The sequence below is a fragment of the Argiope bruennichi genome, chromosome 9 (assembly GCF_947563725.1).
Source record: "Argiope bruennichi chromosome 9, qqArgBrue1.1, whole genome shotgun sequence".
NCBI classification, from domain to species: domain Eukaryota; kingdom Metazoa; phylum Arthropoda; class Arachnida; order Araneae; family Araneidae; genus Argiope; species Argiope bruennichi.
Window position 1 is genome coordinate 57,722,598 of NC_079159.1, and position 18,518 is coordinate 57,741,115.

The 18,518-nt window shown below is 28.2% G+C and overlaps 1 protein-coding gene across 2 annotated transcripts; it reads left to right on the forward strand.

The window, feature by feature from the left end:
* The first annotated feature begins 115 nt into the window (after nt 1–115).
* LOC129984707 (probable RNA-binding protein EIF1AD) lies at nt 116–18,235 on the forward strand. 2 transcript variants are annotated; one of them, XM_056094648.1, is made up of 5 exons: nt 116–289; nt 2,803–2,920; nt 8,186–8,294; nt 16,143–16,251; nt 18,042–18,235. In XM_056094648.1, exons 2-5 carry the CDS (start codon nt 2,834–2,836, stop codon nt 18,211–18,213), a joined length of 477 nt encoding a protein of 158 aa, XP_055950623.1. In that variant the 5' UTR covers nt 116–289; nt 2,803–2,833; the 3' UTR covers nt 18,214–18,235. The 2 variants fall into 2 exon arrangements, with proteins under 2 accessions (XP_055950623.1, XP_055950624.1); XM_056094649.1 differs by lacking the exon at nt 116–289 and adding an exon at nt 345–522.
* The last annotated feature ends 283 nt before the right edge of the window (nt 18,236–18,518 follow it).

Sequence of the window (18,518 nt, forward strand, 5' to 3'; positions counted from 1 at the left end):
TTACATTCCAGAAAATACAATTAATATATCAATGTATTTTTATTGAATATGGCAACAGCATTACACAAGAGCGATGTAGAATATTTGAAATCAGCTCTCATTGGTTAAAAATCATGATTCTCAATTCTCATTCGTTGAAAGACAATCTTATGTGCATAATTTTGGCATATTTTCTTTGGTTGCGTTGCGTTGAGATTTGATGTTGAACAATCGTTCAAAATATTTATTTCATGTGCATACTATTGTTGAATCTGATTGGAAGTTTGTGCCAACTTATCCTGTGTGTTAAGTAAGCTTAAAATTGGTCACTTCCAGCTTAAGTCAGGTTTTTATTTGTTTAATGCTGATTTTGAAATTGTTGAACTAAACTTAATTTATGTATTATGTCATAAATTCACTCTGACACGTTTTTATCATCGTTGAAGTATTTGTTGATATCATGCTAATAACTTACCTCAACAATTTACATGATTAGAAAGTGTGGAAAGTGCATTCTCTGAATGACTATTCCCACATGCTTAGGTAAATAAGAACCATGCATCATCATTTGATTTTCTAATTTAATCTAACGTAAAGAGAATTATAATTTTTACAATATATATAATCCTTTTAGTGGCTATTAAAAAATAGATAATAATAAAATTGCAAAAAAATCTGTTCTTAAATTTCCTGTGCAGTTTCAAGAATATATTTGATATACGGTCTGGTAATTTCAGTTATCTATAGGAAGCTTGCAAAAATCTAAATAGGAAAGTCGTATTATTCTGGGAAGTTTCTATATGATGTTCTCCACTGGTTCCTCTCTTCCTAAAGAAGACAGACTAACAAGAAATTGTAGAAATATTTTTCAATTTATGCATGATAAAATTAATCTGAATAAAATACATATGAAAGTTGTTGCATAGTGTTGCAACTTTTTTGTTTTCATTTGTGGTATTAAACAGAATTCTTTACATTATTTTAGATCTCTTACATGTGTGTATCATTAAAATTAAAAGTAGAATCTATTTTCTAGTATTTAATATTTTTGATTGTGATGAACATTATTACACTGTGCTCCACTTTTAGGATACAGTATTATATTATGATAGCAGCAGCTTTTTATTTTTTAAATTTAGAATAGACTTTTATTTAACTTGAAGTATACAGATATCTAATGACTTCTGAAGCGATTTTCGAAAAGGCCACATTTGATAATTTGTATATAATTGAATAGCTTTAAATGTTGAGGGGGGGGGGTATAGAGATTGCAGTAGCCAATTAGCAATTTTTAGATGCTGTTTTTCATCCCTTTGATCTGTTTCTCGTTTTTAAATGAATGAAGTTAATAATAAGAAAATACTAATAACATACCGGAATCTTGAAAATACCTATAATAAGATACTCAAACATATATGAAAGAAGGGGTTTGGGGGGCAAAAATTAGCCTATTTATCATTCATATTTTTATTTAAAAATATTTCGGTGGAAAATGCTAAGCTATTAAGAGTAATAAAATTTACTTTTTTGAAAAGCATGCTTGTATGAAAGTTTTTGATTGGAAAAATTGTATATGTGATATTGTGTCCCGTTTCATTTTGTAAGACTGTGCCTCATCTGATGTAGCTTGTAAGAAAAAAAGATTTTTTTTTAACTACATAATGTGAATATGTGTAATCTATTTTAATGAACAGAATTTAAATGCAGTGAACTTTATTACTAAAATTCACTGTTAAAGGTATAACAAAAGGTTATTTGTTATACCTTTCAAACTTATTATTTTGGACTTATAAATTTAATTAGCTTTATTCACTCATGAATAAAGCTAATTAAATTTTTAACTGCAAAAGTTTTCTTTTAAAATGTAAAAGCAGAGATTTACTCATAGAAATATAATTAATCAAGCCATTTTCGAAAAACATGAACTTCTGGAAAACAAAATGGTTGATAAGATTTAAATCAATTAGAGATAATAATATGATCAGTTTAAAAGGAAAGTCACAATAACACTGTATCGCACCATTTTACATATAACACTGAAACTAAATCATTGCATCTTGTGCATTGTGAAATATGCACCTGTAAATCTTCTCCGATAAACCACAAACATATAACCGAGATCTGAAATGCAAATATGAATGAATTTTGAGCTTATTTTCCAAGGGAGAAAGAAGTGCCGTCATAAATTCCTTCTACTTGTAGTATTAACAATTATAAACACAAAACAAAAAAAGTTGTACCCTTTACACCAATGTATATCCCTGAATTAGGATATGTTCTATATTTTAATCATTTTGCTTACTTTAAAATTTCTGCTTTCTAATTATATTGTAAATTATTTTTGAAGTGACATTTGCAGAATATTTCTTTAAAAATTGTTGCATGAAGTAATTTGTCTGTTACTTTTTTCTTATAAATATGATATACTGAATTTTGTGAAATTTTATTAGCATGAGATACATTAAAGCTTTTTATTACAAAGAATTAAAATATTATTTTTCCAAACATATTATAATGCATTACAATTTTTAATAACTGTACAAACCAGTTTATGATTAATTCTAAATGGAAGAATGCTTTATCAAATGGCATATTAAGTTAATAGCCAAAAAGTATTTGAATCTTCATCATGTACAGACATATAAAATTAATTTTTATGTGCCTGTATATGATGTTATATTTGTCATGTTTTTTCCTTATTGTGTTTTTATTTTTTCTTGAAACATTAAGACATTTTATATAAAACTATTTATATAGTTCTAGTATGTTGTTCTTAATAATAAATTTCTATGATTTATAGATAATTTTAATTATTTCCTATAGCTTTAAAAGATATCATTATTGAAAACACACAATGACTAGTGTAACAAAGAAAAAATATGTGAAAACAGAAGTTTTAAATACATATGATCTTCCTACAAATGAACAAAAGATAGTGAAGGTAAGTTTAATGTCTTTATCAAATGTATGAGAAAATCAGCTTTAATAGTTCTTAACAGTTTTACAAAAATTTTATCTTTTGGAAGAATATGTTAAAATATATCAATATTTTAAAAGAAGAGTATAAAGTATTAATATCTGTATTAAAAACTGTTAATATTTATATGCATAACATAATTTTTCAAATAAATGACTGACAAGAAGAAAAACTAGAAATTATTGATACAGATAACTGATTGAAACAGATATTGTAGCAAGGAATCTGTATATCATATACAGATGTAGTATGCCCTCTAGTTTATGTAATTGGTATTCTTTTGTAATTCTTTTTCTGATCTGACAGTTCCCTTGATAATTCATTATGTTGCTAATTGTTCAAGAACAGATGTGTGATAAATGGGATGGCAGGAAATATTTTGAACTTGCAGAATGGATGAAAGATGAATGGAATATATATATATATATTTACGAGTTGATTAAGTTGAGGAAAGGATAATTGCTTCAAATTTTGTTTGGAGAATGGTTTGATTGCTTCTTGCTTTTGATTATGTATTGTTCCTGTTATCCACATAATACTTATGTTCAGTGAGCTAGCGAAGCTGAAGTTAAAAAATTCTGCCCAATGCCTTCTTCAGATGCCGAAGGCATCGCATGCTCTAAATTTTACTCTCGACATAACAGACCGGCGCAGCCAGTTTGAAAAAATTCCTTTATTTCAGAATTGTTAAGATAAGCATTAATAGTGATCCTAAAGGTTAAAAAAAAATCATTTAAAATAATACTTATCAGTAAAAGATCATAATTTTAATGCAGAGAGGGGCAGAAGTGTTTACTTTGTCCAACATCTTTATTGGCGTCTTGGCATCCGTGGCTCAGCAAGGGGCACATTAAACTGCACTTTTACCCAGATATCATTACATATAAATATGTAATGATATTTATTAATTATACTTGAATCCTAATTAATTTTTAAAAAATATATTGATTAGCCTATGTTATTTTATTCTGAAGTTTTCTATTATTTTCTTATCCAAATCTCAGTTTGTTTGTTTTTTTTAATTATTTTTACCATGTGTTCTAAAAGTTTCTGACACTTTCTTCTTGTACTATAAGCAATCGGATAAAACTCTTTAATGCCCACAGCATAACTTCTAAAGATACCTAAGAATTCCTTAATAAAACCACTAACAAAAAAAATATACACACTTTTATGTAAATAGATGCATTTTATCTGCCCCCCCCCTCTTTCCTATGTATATACCATGCCCTTCTGTTGAAAAATAAATTAAAGTTAAATTCCAAATTTGACTATTCAGACATTCATCTGCAAAATTATGTTTATGTATGTATAGTATGTAATTATTTATATGTAAATGGATTTTTAATTTCTATGCTATCATTGTTATTAACATAAACAGTAAAAAAGTGCTATTAAAATTTTGTGTCTTTTCTTTCATATTTTAAATGACTATGAAGTTTCTTGAAAAATAAGATATTATTCTTTCTCAGAAGAGCTCTTTTGTATGAAAAATTATCCAAATTTATTACATATTAATATTTAAATAAATCTTTCTCTTTTTTTTGATGTGGAAATCTGAAATTTTGTGTACAAATGTCATACCAGCTTTCAAGTATATTGTTTATATTTGATAACAGTAACTGTTTATTTAGAATTGAATTATTGTTACAGTCCTTCATTGACAGAAGTCTTTTTTATTGAAGGCCTAATATAATAGATCTTCCCTTTGTGGATTTTTTTTATCATGTGAGAACATGATGTTGTTTTGGCTTGAGGTTTTTGAAGCAATTTGAAGGCAACAAATTGTTAAAGCCTCAATATGCATAGGCAACAAATTAGAGATTTTCCCCTTTTTTTATTTTGGAGTCGGCTTTTAAAGAATAGTTTATTCATTATCTATCGTTTGCTAATGTAGTTTTATTTTGGAGTAGGCTTTCACTTTATAGCTTTTGAATTATCTATCGTCTGCTGTTGTAGTTTTTCCCTTAGAAATCACAGTGTTATTGCCTAACTCGTGCAACATTTTTATAAAATAAACCATACAAGTTAAAATATTGTTTGTTTAATCGATAAAGATTGTTGTTGTCAGGGATCATTTCAACTAATTAAAATAAGGTTATTAGTAAATAATGCAGAAGGTTGTCACTTTTAGAGATTTATCGTCAACTAAAGTTACAACTTGATTTCCAAATTATACATTCTCTGAATTCTTGCAAATTGTCCTAATTTAAGTCATTCATCAGTTTAAACCAGTTTGAAACAGTAACGAGATTATCAGTTTACGCACGTGTCGATATTTAGAAAAACGATGGGTTTTCTTTCATCTCAAAATCAGTTCAGCTCCAAAACTTTGCTTCTCAGCTAGAATAAACCTTGACCGTGGCCATTATTCCTTAAATATTGATTACAGATATATACTGTAAATTATAAAGTTTTTTTTTAAAAAAGGTGCAAAATGTTATGAAATTGATTAAAATTTTCAGGAGATTAAACTGAAAAAAATACAAAAATTTAAATTTTTATACGTATCCCATACAAAAAAAATTCCCAGTGAGTAAAACATACTCCATTGTTTAATAAGGTTATGTACAAAATTTCAGAATTTTGTCATGAAAACTCAAAGACATGTTAAAGTTGGTTAAGGGTCAATCACAAATTAAAATGCAAATGTTTACAGCTTCAGTGCGAATGACGCAATACATATTTTATTTCCTTAGGATGCATTTCTGCATCCTAAGGAAATAAAATATGCTTAATATCTAGTTTTAAATAAAAATTTTAAAATCTATGCTTCCTGAAAAATACTTTGAAATTTTATATCATGAATTACAGAATATAACTTAAAAACAGCACAGTCAATGAACTTATAAAAAAACGTCTGTAATTTTTCCTTTAAGTTATGTAATCTTTCCCTCAAATTATTATTTCTACAAATTTTTAATACTTTTGAACCAATAAATAGCAAAATTATTATTCATTTATTCAATCATTACTTTTCATGTTAATTTGTGTACAACCCCTAAAGCACGAACATCCGACTTGATTTTTCCTTTTTGTTAACTCGTATCCAGGTATCGAAAAGTGGTTTAAGTCAACATTTATGTAGTTTCATATCTTTGAAACTTTTTGTGATAAATTGCTTAAATTTTGTTCCCCATCCTCTAATAAGGTTATGTACATTTTACTCATTGAGAATTTTTTTTGTACAGAGTCCGTATAAAAATTTAAATTTTGTATTTTTTTTAAGTTTAATCCCCTGAAAATTTTAATCGATTTCACAACATTTTGCACCTTTTTTTTATGCAACTTTGTAATTTATAGTATATATCTATGATCAATATTTAAGGAATAAAAGCCGTGGTCAAGGTTTTTGAGACAACCTGTATATGAGCCGTTTATTTTGAAAGTGGGGCAAGTCCATTTTTGAAAAAAATGGAGATAATGGCAGTTATAGATAAAACTTGTTGTGATCTTTTTATGAGTAAAAAATTTATAGTAAAAAAATATTTAGATTGTAGTATTTTGGAGATGGAAGTTTTAGCTCTTAACAGTATTGAAAGTCTGTTTATTTTGTTTGCCGAATATATTATGGCAAAATTTAGCTCCAGTTGCTCTGTGGTGAACGAAATGTGGACATTTGACATCATGTCCGAAATCTAATGTATTTTTATTTATCTATTTTTGATATTGAAAATCGTTGGTTGTACAGTATTTTATAAATAATAAAAAGTATATCTTAATTTTGTGTTTCGATAATAATGTTTACTTCCGTCACTGATTATTCAGTCCAGTGACAATGAAATAAATATCATTGATCACAAAATTTTTATTGTCAGGACATTCATTTCTACTGAACGATTGTGATTTTAGAGTGGAACTATCCTGTAACTATTCAATCCAGAAACCAGTTCCTTGCATATTCCCCAGGATTACTATAAAGTAATACAAAATTGTTGAAAACATAATAAATTTTTAGTACATGAAATTAAACGTGGAAATTTTTTTTAAACCCAACCTCTAGAAAAAGCGGTTTAAAAAAGAAAGAAAAATACCAATGGTGAAATCGTGAATTTATTAACTATATGCTGGATCAGATTTACAAGGGATGCACCAAACAAAATGTTCAACAAAACTTCGATAGAATGAGATTTTGAATTTAAAATTTTTGATTTGTCAACACAACGATAAAAGTAAATAATTCCAAGTAATTTCAGAAATATAAAATTATCTTTTATGTAAAAAAAAAAAGGAGATTTATTACATCTCAAAAATACAAGGATATGATGGATTTATTATCATATATACCTCCCATTCATCATGAATTTTTTTAAATGTTAAATCTTGAATAAAATTCAAATAGATTATACCTACTATAAACTGAAATATATAATTTCATTGGAATTTTTAATAAAACTGAATGGTTTGTTGTGTTATATTTTCTGCTAGAATATTCTTGTTTGTGTTTCCCTTTTTATCAAATGAACAAATATTTATAAAAATTTGAATAGTATTTTGTTTTTATTCTTAAAAAAAGGCTGATGCAACTGAAATATTATTTCCCAATTAAATGAATGATTGTAATAATTCTTTAATTTTGAAAGTGAGTCAAGTTCATTTAGTTATAATTGAACTCTTACTTTTTTAGTCAGCTCTTTAAACACTATTGAATTATAAACCTACATTATCTGGTTCCACAAAATACAAAAAATATATCTATTAATACTTACCAATATTCTTAAATTTATTGAAAAGCAAACCTTTAAATATCTTGCAATGACAAAAAATGGACTTTCCCCATTTTCAAAATAAAAGGCTCATATAGAGAGAGATAGAGAAATCTTGTAATTATTTCAAAACGGTTTAAACTGGTTAATGACTTAAATTAATTAAGACAAATAATAACTTAAAAGACAATAATGTTCTCATATGATAACTTGAAATTTGCGATAGTAGATTTCATTTTCATTTAATTTTCTTTTGTGTAAAAATTGTACCATAAAAATAATGTACTTTATCGTTATTGGTACATTCTTCATAATTTAAAAACTTATCAATTCTAAATGTAAACACTATTTTTTATTTTATTTTTTTGCAGGTGAAAATCTTCTAATGCTGATACTTCCTTTAATACTGTACATAACTTCATTTAGAATATGTAAATTTATTTTGTTTTAAAAAAAAGCTTTACTTATATTTTGTTTTGAAATTAATTTTTTTTCTCTCTCTCTCACTTCTCCCCATTTTAAGGTTTTGCAAAGTTGTGGTAATAATTTGCATGAAGTTATTACTCCTGAAGGAGATCAATTTCTAGCAAGTATGCCCACGAAATTCAGAAAATATGTTTGGATAAAAAGAGGTAATAATATATGTATCTACATTCTTCTGGAAGTACTCTGTGAATATGCTTTTTATATATTATGCTAATTCATGAAGTTTTTTTCATTTTAGCAAAAACTTCTTCAAGTGCTGAGTTTATAAACATATATATATAATATGCAGCATGATTACTAAAGAATACTCCGATTTTGAAAGGCTGTATTTATAAAATTAAATAATCCAGGTTGACAAATCTTATCAAAAAATTTTTGCTATGAATAGCCTGGTTGTGGCCCATCCATTCTACTAACCGAAAAGCATCTGTTACCTGAGAAATAACTTCGGAACATTCTTCTTACGTTGTTTAGATGCATGGCACTCTTTAATTGTGAAGTTGTGGACTTTCAAAGCTGATGTATTCTTTTATAATCATATTGAATATTTGATTATAATCTGTGTAAATAAAATAGGTGTTTCAAAATCATAGCATTTTCCCACTCTCCGCACTTTCCCCTTTTCTGCTACTATGGTTTCGATAAATCTTGCTTTTTCCCCCAAGGCATTTCATTTAGAAGTTGGAATATTAAACAAAAAGTTGGATATTCTGGCTACAGCAGCGATTCTCAACCTGTGGGGCTCGCTCCGCTAGGGGTGCACGAGCACACTAGAAGGGGGGAGTGAGAATATCCAAGATAAAATATTATTTTTAAAAAATGATTAACTGACTGAAAGGAAAGCACACATACATATAGAAAACAAAATACATTTCGACATATTTAATAAGTTATTAAAGTAAAATAACTTATTAAATCAAAATTTACTTAATCAAAACATACTAAATTAAAAACAAATTTAATGATTATTAGTGACTTTCTTGCAGAGCAAAGTTTTTTGAAGGAAGGCTTAGTATTAGAAATAACCACTCTCAGTTCTGTTTCTATATTTTGTCTTCAAAGAAGCCACAGCAGAAAATCCAGTTTCACAAAGGTAGGATGTTGATTGGTAGTAGAATGTGAAATGTTTTTAGTGCAGGAAAATCATCCTTATTCCTACCCAAAATTCTAATAGTGATTTATTATTAAATTGTCTTTTAGTTTCGCCACTTGTTGTGAAGTCTATGAATTTTTCTTCCTCAGTTGAGAGTCCTTCGGGTCTTATGAAATGGATCCCCAATCCACTCGTAACTTGCTATCAGTTTGTCGTCAGCATGAAAATACTTTTTAATATTCCTTGCCAGCATGGCTAAATGATTTTCAGTAGTTACAAAAACAACTTTTACATGTTCTTCTTCAGCCTTGTAAGTTTTAGTACAATCATCCACATTTGCAAAGCATAGATTTCTTTGCTTTAAATTTATGCTCCACAATTTTCTACAAAAAGTATTAACTTTATCACTTGTATCCAACATATGTGCATTTGCTCCTTGGAGTTGAAGATTCAAGTTATTTAATTTCTCGAATATGTCGACCAAGTAGCTCAATTTCATCACAAATAAACCGTCGCGAAAATTCTCGGCCTCCGTTCTGTTTTCTTCTTCTATGAAAATGGCGATTTCTTTTCTTAATTCATAAACACGTTGCAAAAATTTCCCACGTGATAACCATCTTGCCTTGCAATAAAATAGTAATGCTGAATGTACTGCACCCATGCCTTTACTAAGTGCGGAAAAGATTCTCGATTTCAGGGGTCTCATTTTTATATAATTTACTAAGGTTACAACCGTAGTTAATGCAATATTCAAACCAGGACTCATTTCTTTCGAAGCCAAAGTTTCTCTGTGGATCGTGCTATGTGTGCACTGAGGCGATTTTTGTTTTACAAGTGCTTGTTTACTTTGGAATCTTCCGGACATTGGACGAGCACCATCGTTGCATATTCAGACGCAATTTTTCCATTCTATGTTTGCCTCGTTCATAAAATCATTTAAAATAGCAAATAATGCGAGCGCTGATGCTTTGAGTTCTATTGGTTTGCAGAAAATTAGTTATTCTACTACTGACATATTATCACAAATTCGAACATAGGCAATTAAATGAGCATTTTTATTACTATCTGTTGCTTCATCAAGCTGTATTGAAAACAATTTGTCACGCAACTTCGAGAAAAGCTCATACTATACATCTTCAGCTATATCATCAATTCGACGAGCAACAGTATCATTTGAAAGAGGTATGGACTGCAATTGTTTTGAAAAATTATCTCCAAACATAGTTTCTACAATCTGCTGCTGGCAAAATAAGCTCTTCACTAATGGTGTGAGGTTTTTTACATCTGGCTATTTTATATGAACTTTGTAAAATGCAATAAAGCTTTTTTATTCACAGACAAAGTTTCTTTAAAGAAATTGATTTTTGCTTTTTATATGATTTTAATTTTAATTCGAAGAATTCTCTGGGTTTGTTTACTTACTCGCTGGGTTTGTTTAGGTTTCATGCTATCTGCGGCCAACATTTTTCAGCAAATGATGCACAGGGGCCTTTCTTCTTCATTTATTTCAGTACTGTTAAACCCAAAATTTAAGTATTCTTGAGAATATTTCCTTGATTTTATTTTCGATACCACACTCGTCTGTGCACTTGTTGATGCTTGACTATCATCTAATGCTTGCTTACTTCTGCTTGAAAATTTATTCATGAATCTGCATAAATCTGCTGACGTGAATATTTAATATGGTGAGTTGCAATTAACACGAAAACATAACACGTATAACATACACATTCACGATAGATTCGATAGCGATAAATGGATCAACTCGAATGAGACTGGCTGGAATTGAAACTTGCGTTATCGAACATTTTCCTTCTTCCTATGAGAAAATATTTGCCCCGCGCATGCTTGAGATGGCATCGGTGGTGTGGATTCCCTTCCACAAACATTGCTTATTTTTTTCATTTTTGTTTAGTCATGCTTCTGTTTTATTTCTTTTATTATTCGAAAAAATGTAATCCAGTTTCTAAATTTAGCTCACTCCGTCTAGTTTGACTTTCATTAACGAATTTTTCTACTTTCATATGCTTTTAACGTTTTCTCCCTGTTTGGCTTTCATTTCAAATATAATACTTAAATTTTCTCTTTCATTCGCTTTATCTGTCCAAAATGCAAGATGTGGTTTCTCGCCAACGTTGGCTCGCTTTTACTCTTGTTTTGGCAGTTAATTAAAAATAATTTAAAAACAGAATCCAAAATACTCAATATACATTATTGTTGTATACATTTTATTGTAAGCGGGGGGCGCGATGAAAATTATGATTGAAAACTGGGCCACGAATACTGAAAGTTTGTGAAACGCTGGGCTACAGTTATATATTGCCAAAAATATACTAACATAATTATAACTTTCTATGATGCTTAATATCTACTTTATAAAAATTTTAACATAATTATTTTTGTCATTAAAAATTAAGATTATAAGCAAACAATTTTATACAGATGTTAAATTTTTTTAGATATTTTTTTCAGTGAATAAAAATAAAAAAATCTAATGAAAATTTTACTTTGAAATCTTAAAGAATAATTAAAATTACTTATATGTTAAACCTATTTTTATCACATTTTTTCAAAAACAATTATATATTTTATTATTAGAAATCTGCATATTTTTACAGATTTTAATGATTTAAAAAAATATGTAATCATTTAAACATGAAAAAATAGGTTCAATGGATGCAGAAATACTCTATAATTCAAAAATAAGATTTGAATTTTTAAGGATGATAAATTTTAGTTTAATAAATATACACTTTTAATAGCACACGTCATTAATAAATTCAAATATTTAAAAAATAAATACATATTTTTTCAGATGTAGTTGTGATTATTAAGGCAAATTTTTGCATGTTTTCATTTTAAAAGAATTAAAAAGTTTATAAACTTACAAATCTTTAAAAGTTCTCAATTCTACAAAGAGCAAACAAAAAAATTTATACTGTTCACTGTTATCTTATAAATTAATCACAGTCCTTTCAATTGCATTGTTTCTAGCGCCATATTTAAATTGAAATCCTTTTTCTTGTAATCTCTCTGAATGCTGTACATATATTTTCTATTTGTCCACTATTATGTGTAACAGTGCTTCATCAAGCAATTTTCAAACATCTTTTATTTTGAAAGATTTTTATTTTTAATTTCACCTGTGCCCAGATAAGTTCTATTGTGTTATATTGCCAGTGATTTTTCAAGAGTCTCATAACTTTATGTCTACTATTCACCACTTTATTTCATCAGTTATTTTCTTCATCTGTAAAAACAATTCTTTTATCGTAGAATTCAGTTTAGATAACATCAACTTTTTTAATTAACTGTACATATTATAGCCAACCATCTTGGATTGCCTTCTGACATCAGGGCTATTCATAATAACAGAACTTAAAAAATAACCAATTTAATACTATTTTGTGAAAAGGAATTACCTTATAATAGATTACAAATGGTGAAAGATAAAACTGTAATGCATCTGCCAACAGGGGGAAAGCAGAAAACTATCGAAACACTCTGACGGTCATGTAAAAAAGAAAGAAAGAAATAGTGTGGCTGTCTGCTACATCATTGCAAGGTGATGGAGAAGAAAATATAATTTAATGCCTATTTTCATTTTATGATCTAAACAAATTTATTAATTGAATATTTTATTTACACAGACTATAATGTATATAAATGCATTTTAATGTGTATATAATTAGTGACTTTGCTCTATTGTATTATTATGCTTTATAGCATGCTAATCATAATGGTTAGTATTTTTTTTAAGTCATTTATTTTTTTGTTTCAAGAAAATTAAAATTTAGCATAGTAATCAATTCAAAAATAAAAATTAATTTTGTCAAGTATGACAACATATGTTTCATCATAATTATCAATATGTAGTTTGATTATATAAACTTTTAGTCAAAATACTTAATGAAATTGCACCAGTTTTATAAATATCATTTAAAATATATTTTGTATTAATCCAATTTTGTTTGTAAATAATAATTAGAAATAAAATAGGAGTAATTTTTTTTATTTGGAGTGCAAGAAGAAACTTATCTTTTTTGGTCAAATGCAGTGTTATTGAAAAGAAAACAACGCTACAAAGATTGATTATCAAAATGTTGGTCATTGCTATTCATAGTCTTTTGCTATTTATCGGATAGATAATAAATATTTTCGTGATAGAAACTTGCTGTTTCAAAGAAAAATAGTCATCAATCTATTTTCACACATTTTTAAATTTTGTTAACTGATGGGCTTTGAAATATGATGATATTAATCTGAATAAGTGGTAATTAGAAGGAGACAAATCTAGAGAATACTCCACTTGCTTGAGTATTCCCAGCCTGAAGAGGAACTGAGTTCATTTTTCTGTTTGTAGATAATTATAATGAAACAATATCACTTTCTACCACCCATGGTCATAAATGGGTTTTTCCTCCCTCCTCCAAAACATTACTTAATTTGATCAGTTGGATCTGGTAACATTCAGTTTTAACAGTTTCATTGCTCATTGTAAATGACTCCTTTCTAAAACCATCAATCTTGCAATGACTCTTTCTTGGCATGAATATTCGTGATTGATGTTAATGACTGGCCTTTAACAACTTGTGCTTTTCTGCATTGAATAATGTCATACAAAATCCACTTTTCATCATCATATTGATTTTGTGGAAAAAATTCCTTGTGTTTAACAAAAGCAAATTTATGCAGCTATCAACTTTTTTTTTTTTTTTTTGTAAGTTTATTAAGAACTTATTTTCTTTTGCATCTTTTGCTTTGCATGCAATCAAAGTGATATTGCTTGGTGAATAACTCCTCATTGTTCTGCTAATTCTTCTTGAGTTTGACATAGATTTTATCCTGTAAAACTTGGACTCCCAAACCATATTTTTACTATTGAATTACACAAATATTCACCCAAAGTTGAATGAATTAATTCTATAAATTGAGTAGCATTTTTTTTTTTTTTTCATTTGAAAATAGAATAGAATGTACTGGCATAAATACTACTTATCAACATCCATTTCTTATAAAACTGATACACATGAAAGGATAGCTTGCAAATGACTGGCATTTATGTAAAACAATGGCAATGACTAAACTAAGCTACATATATCCGAAATGGCTGATGAGTCGGATGCATTAAAGTATGTTTTTTAATGCAACCAGTTGCAGAGCTGAATTTCTACTGATCTATTATTTTGGACCTTAATTATATTTATGCATTGTTATAATATTGCTGTTATTTATGCTCTTTATGCAACAACGTTAGTAGATATTTGTGATGCACATCAGGTATGCACGATAGCTGCTCCATATACTTATTTCTTTCATTTGTATTAGGTCTGATATCATTATTCAAAACACCAGGGTGATTCTTTCTAATTTTGGTATATCTTTTCTGACATTAGTTGATGAATTACATGTCTACCACTTATGTCTGTGGAAATTGAACTTGCTTCATTTTCATAATCAGTCGCTACACAGTTCATTTTATAGGCCCATTTAAAATTGCAAAGCATTGTGTGTTTTTGTTTTTTTTAAATAACAGATTATAAGTAAAAAGTTTTTACCTAAATTAATCCCAAATTATATCTCATCTTTTAATGGACTTATATGACTTTCTCCAAAAGAATGGCTTAATTAAATAACATATTTCTGGAATACATATATAATTCTTGAAATATTTTTGGATGTGTTTTGTAGAAGTCTTGGTACACGTGTTGGGATTATATTGAGCCTCATTTTGCTAGCTATGAATAAGAGACCATATTATCTTCTGTAATTAATGAAATTATAAGGATTTTAGTAATAAAAAGTCCATTTTCCTCAGAAACACTGGGATATAATTATAAATATTTTCAGTGGGTGTTTGCTCTGAGCCTGCAGCTAGTGGTCATCTAAAATAAAACATAACCTAAGCTGAACATTTTAGCGAGATCTGAGACTGAGATTTTTCAAATTGGAATTTCATTATCTACAGATTATTATTGCTTAGTTTTCTTTTCTTTCTTCTTCTTCTTTTTTTTTTTTTTTTTTTTTTTTTCAAGTTTTATAAGAATAATATTTCTAACTTTGATTTTGTGTGCAGTGTTAAAATTTTAGAATTTTGCTTGTTTCATTCATTTTTGTTAATTTTACATTCTTTATATTAATATACATTAAATAGTACTATATTTTATAGGCATTGCTTGTAAAATTGAAGTCATTGCATTAAAGTGTTAATTTGATATGAATTTTTTTGTAGAAATTGGCTTAATTGCAAAAACTGCACGGTGCTAACCTTGAATGGATTAATTACGAATATTCTACACAAGAAGTTTATTCTACACAAAACATAGTAAAAGTATTCATAAGAACTGACATGCAGTACACTACAGCACCCAAGCAGAAAATCACTAATAATAATAGCAATGCCAAGAGAGAACTTTCTGAACTATTTGCTTCTGCTTAACTCTCTCTCTCTCCATACAACTGATTGACTCCAGTATTGTCTCTGGACGTTTTATAATTTCCCATGATGGGACAAAGAACCTTCTAGAGCAAACTCAAGAACTTGAGTCCTAATGGAGTTATTGCTTAGATTCTTGAAGATTCTGGTCCCTTCATTTTTGTCACCATGGGGTCACATGTATTTTTTACCTATGAGTGGTGGCTAAAAGTATGTGCTTTCTCTGTCTTTTTTCTCCAAAACTTATGGAACAGTGAAAACGTTGCCAAATTTTTACTTTAAGTATTGAAGACAATATGAATTCTTAATCTCACTTTCAAGAAAAGAAGTGCCGCATTTTTATGATTTTTATTATTATTATTATTATGTTGTCATTTTATAAATAAGTTAGGTGGTAAATTTTAAGCTTATTATTATTTGTCATTTGTATTTATTTTAAAATCTGAATATCTTAATATTTTCCAGGTGACTTTGTTGTAGTTGATCCAATTCTGGAAGGTGTTAAAGTTAAAGGTGAAATTGCTATTATTTTACGTAAAGACCAAATAAAGCATTATAAAGAACAAGGTGTATGGTAAGTATGTTTCAAAATTTTGTTGAAAATTCTTTGAACTTTCTCAAGTTTTAAAGAAACATTTTTTGTAATTATATCTCCCTATCGATGCTTATTTTAAAAGAATTACTCAAAATATAGGAAGCTAAGTAAATGATTTTTGACAAGATCTCTTTATATTGAAATTGCAGGTTTATATCAATCAGTTATTGAGGAGAGATTGTGCGAAAAGTCATATTCTATTCTCGATAATATAACAAAATTAAACATAAAATATATCGACTTGTTGAAGTTTACTGGAATGTCTAGAATTTCTATTTCTTTTGCCATCCTTATTATATGGTAAAATATTAGCAATTTATTAACCTGCTGATTTGCACAATACTGATAAATTCATCTTGTAATGATGATTTAGACTAAATATTTATCTGATTTATATGAATAGTTTTTGGCATGTTCTTATGCAATTACAAGGGCAATTAAATAGAAATTAATTCTAAAAATTATTTGAATAAAAAGATGCAAAATGAGACAAATTTTCCTGTTTGGAAAGTAAAATTGACAGTAAATGAAATATAAAATTTGATAATGGAAATAGGAATAATTTTTACAAAATTCATTTAATCCGATCTGCTTGACATCGATATTGCATGCTGTACATATTATTTCAAGAATGGCTGTGATCTTCCAATGGACTGTTTGAACCGTCTTACTCCCACTGAGATCCACTCTCTGGGAAAACATTGTTTGCTTTCAGCATGGCGCCGTACTCCATGTCATCAGTGGTATGCTGGCAACCGCCCTGGCCTATCAATAACATGCTGTGGCCATTGGCCTTACCAATCGGCCATGGCTAGATTTCGTAGTGGCCATCTTAAATGTTTAAGGTTTCAGAATGGGGAGAAGACTTTCCAACTTGTTCCTGCTCCCAACCTGCACACAACAAAAATTGTGTAAAGGAATTGTAGCAGCTATTTTATTTAAGTTCCTGTTTTTACAACACTGTTTTTAAATCCTGTTACAACACAATTTTTTCCTACTTATTCTTCTTTCCTTAGTTCTTAAAACAATAACCAGTCCCAGTTTAAATATTTATAACATCTTGTCTATGTTATCTTTTGATCATAATATCTATAGTAATTTTGATTGTCTCATTCATAGATAGGTCATCCAGCTCAAAGGGGCTAGAGAAGTGATGTGGAAGGAAGCGAAATTTTCATTTTTTCCATTACTCTCTTACTGTTGAAGATAGAAGGATAGTTCAAATTTACTGAATTATCACCTCATCATATCAACTTTTGTTCTAAAATTTCTGCAGTATCTGAAGTCTTTTTTAAAATTGGGTTTAAAGTGATTTGCAGTCCTTAACCTCTATTGATTTTTAGTCCATTTATTTGACTTCTCATTGAAATATCAGTTAGATTATCTTTTTTCATCAACAACCATGTGAATCAAGAATAGAAAATTGTCCATTTATGCGTCTTCTCACTGAAATGTCAGTTAGATTCTCTTTTACTTTTTTCATCAACAGCCATGTGAATCAAGAATAAAAAATTGTGTAAGGGATGAATCTTCCTCCTTCCCATATCACAAACAGAATCTATATCTGTATCAAACAGGGATCCTCTTGATCATGTTTAGGAGGACTGATTTTATATCCATTATTTTCATCTTGTAATCACTGGGTGCTCCTTAATTTTACTATATTTTTAAAATCAATAAATATTTTCAAATAGAATTGATAAATTGTTTTGTGCTAGTGTATAGCTTTTATAAGCAATGGAAATTGAATTATTTTTTATTTCTTTCAGGCCTAAAGCATTTTCTGACCCAAATGAAAAAGTAGTCAGACGTTCTTCAAATTCTGATGATGATGATGATTTATTTGTAAATACTAATAGATGTGATTATCCTACGTCATCATCAGAAGAGGAGGAGGAGGAAGAAGATGATGAAGAATCGGATGATGATGAAGCTGGCTAATAAAATTTTATTTGAAAAAAAACTGTGTTGTCATGATTTGCTAACTTGTAAATATTTAAAATGTTTTAATTTAATGGATAATTAATTACATGGAATATTTCATCAATATTCTTTGTGATAATTTAAATGGAAACTATTATAAGAATAAGTATCACATTGCTTTCATTTGATTTTTACTAATTCAGATCATATCTAACAAATATTATGAATAACATCAATGTGATGCCATTTTTTGTATTATTGGTTTTCTGTAATGGATGCATTTGAATTGGTTTCTAAATAAGCATATTTCACCATATGCAATT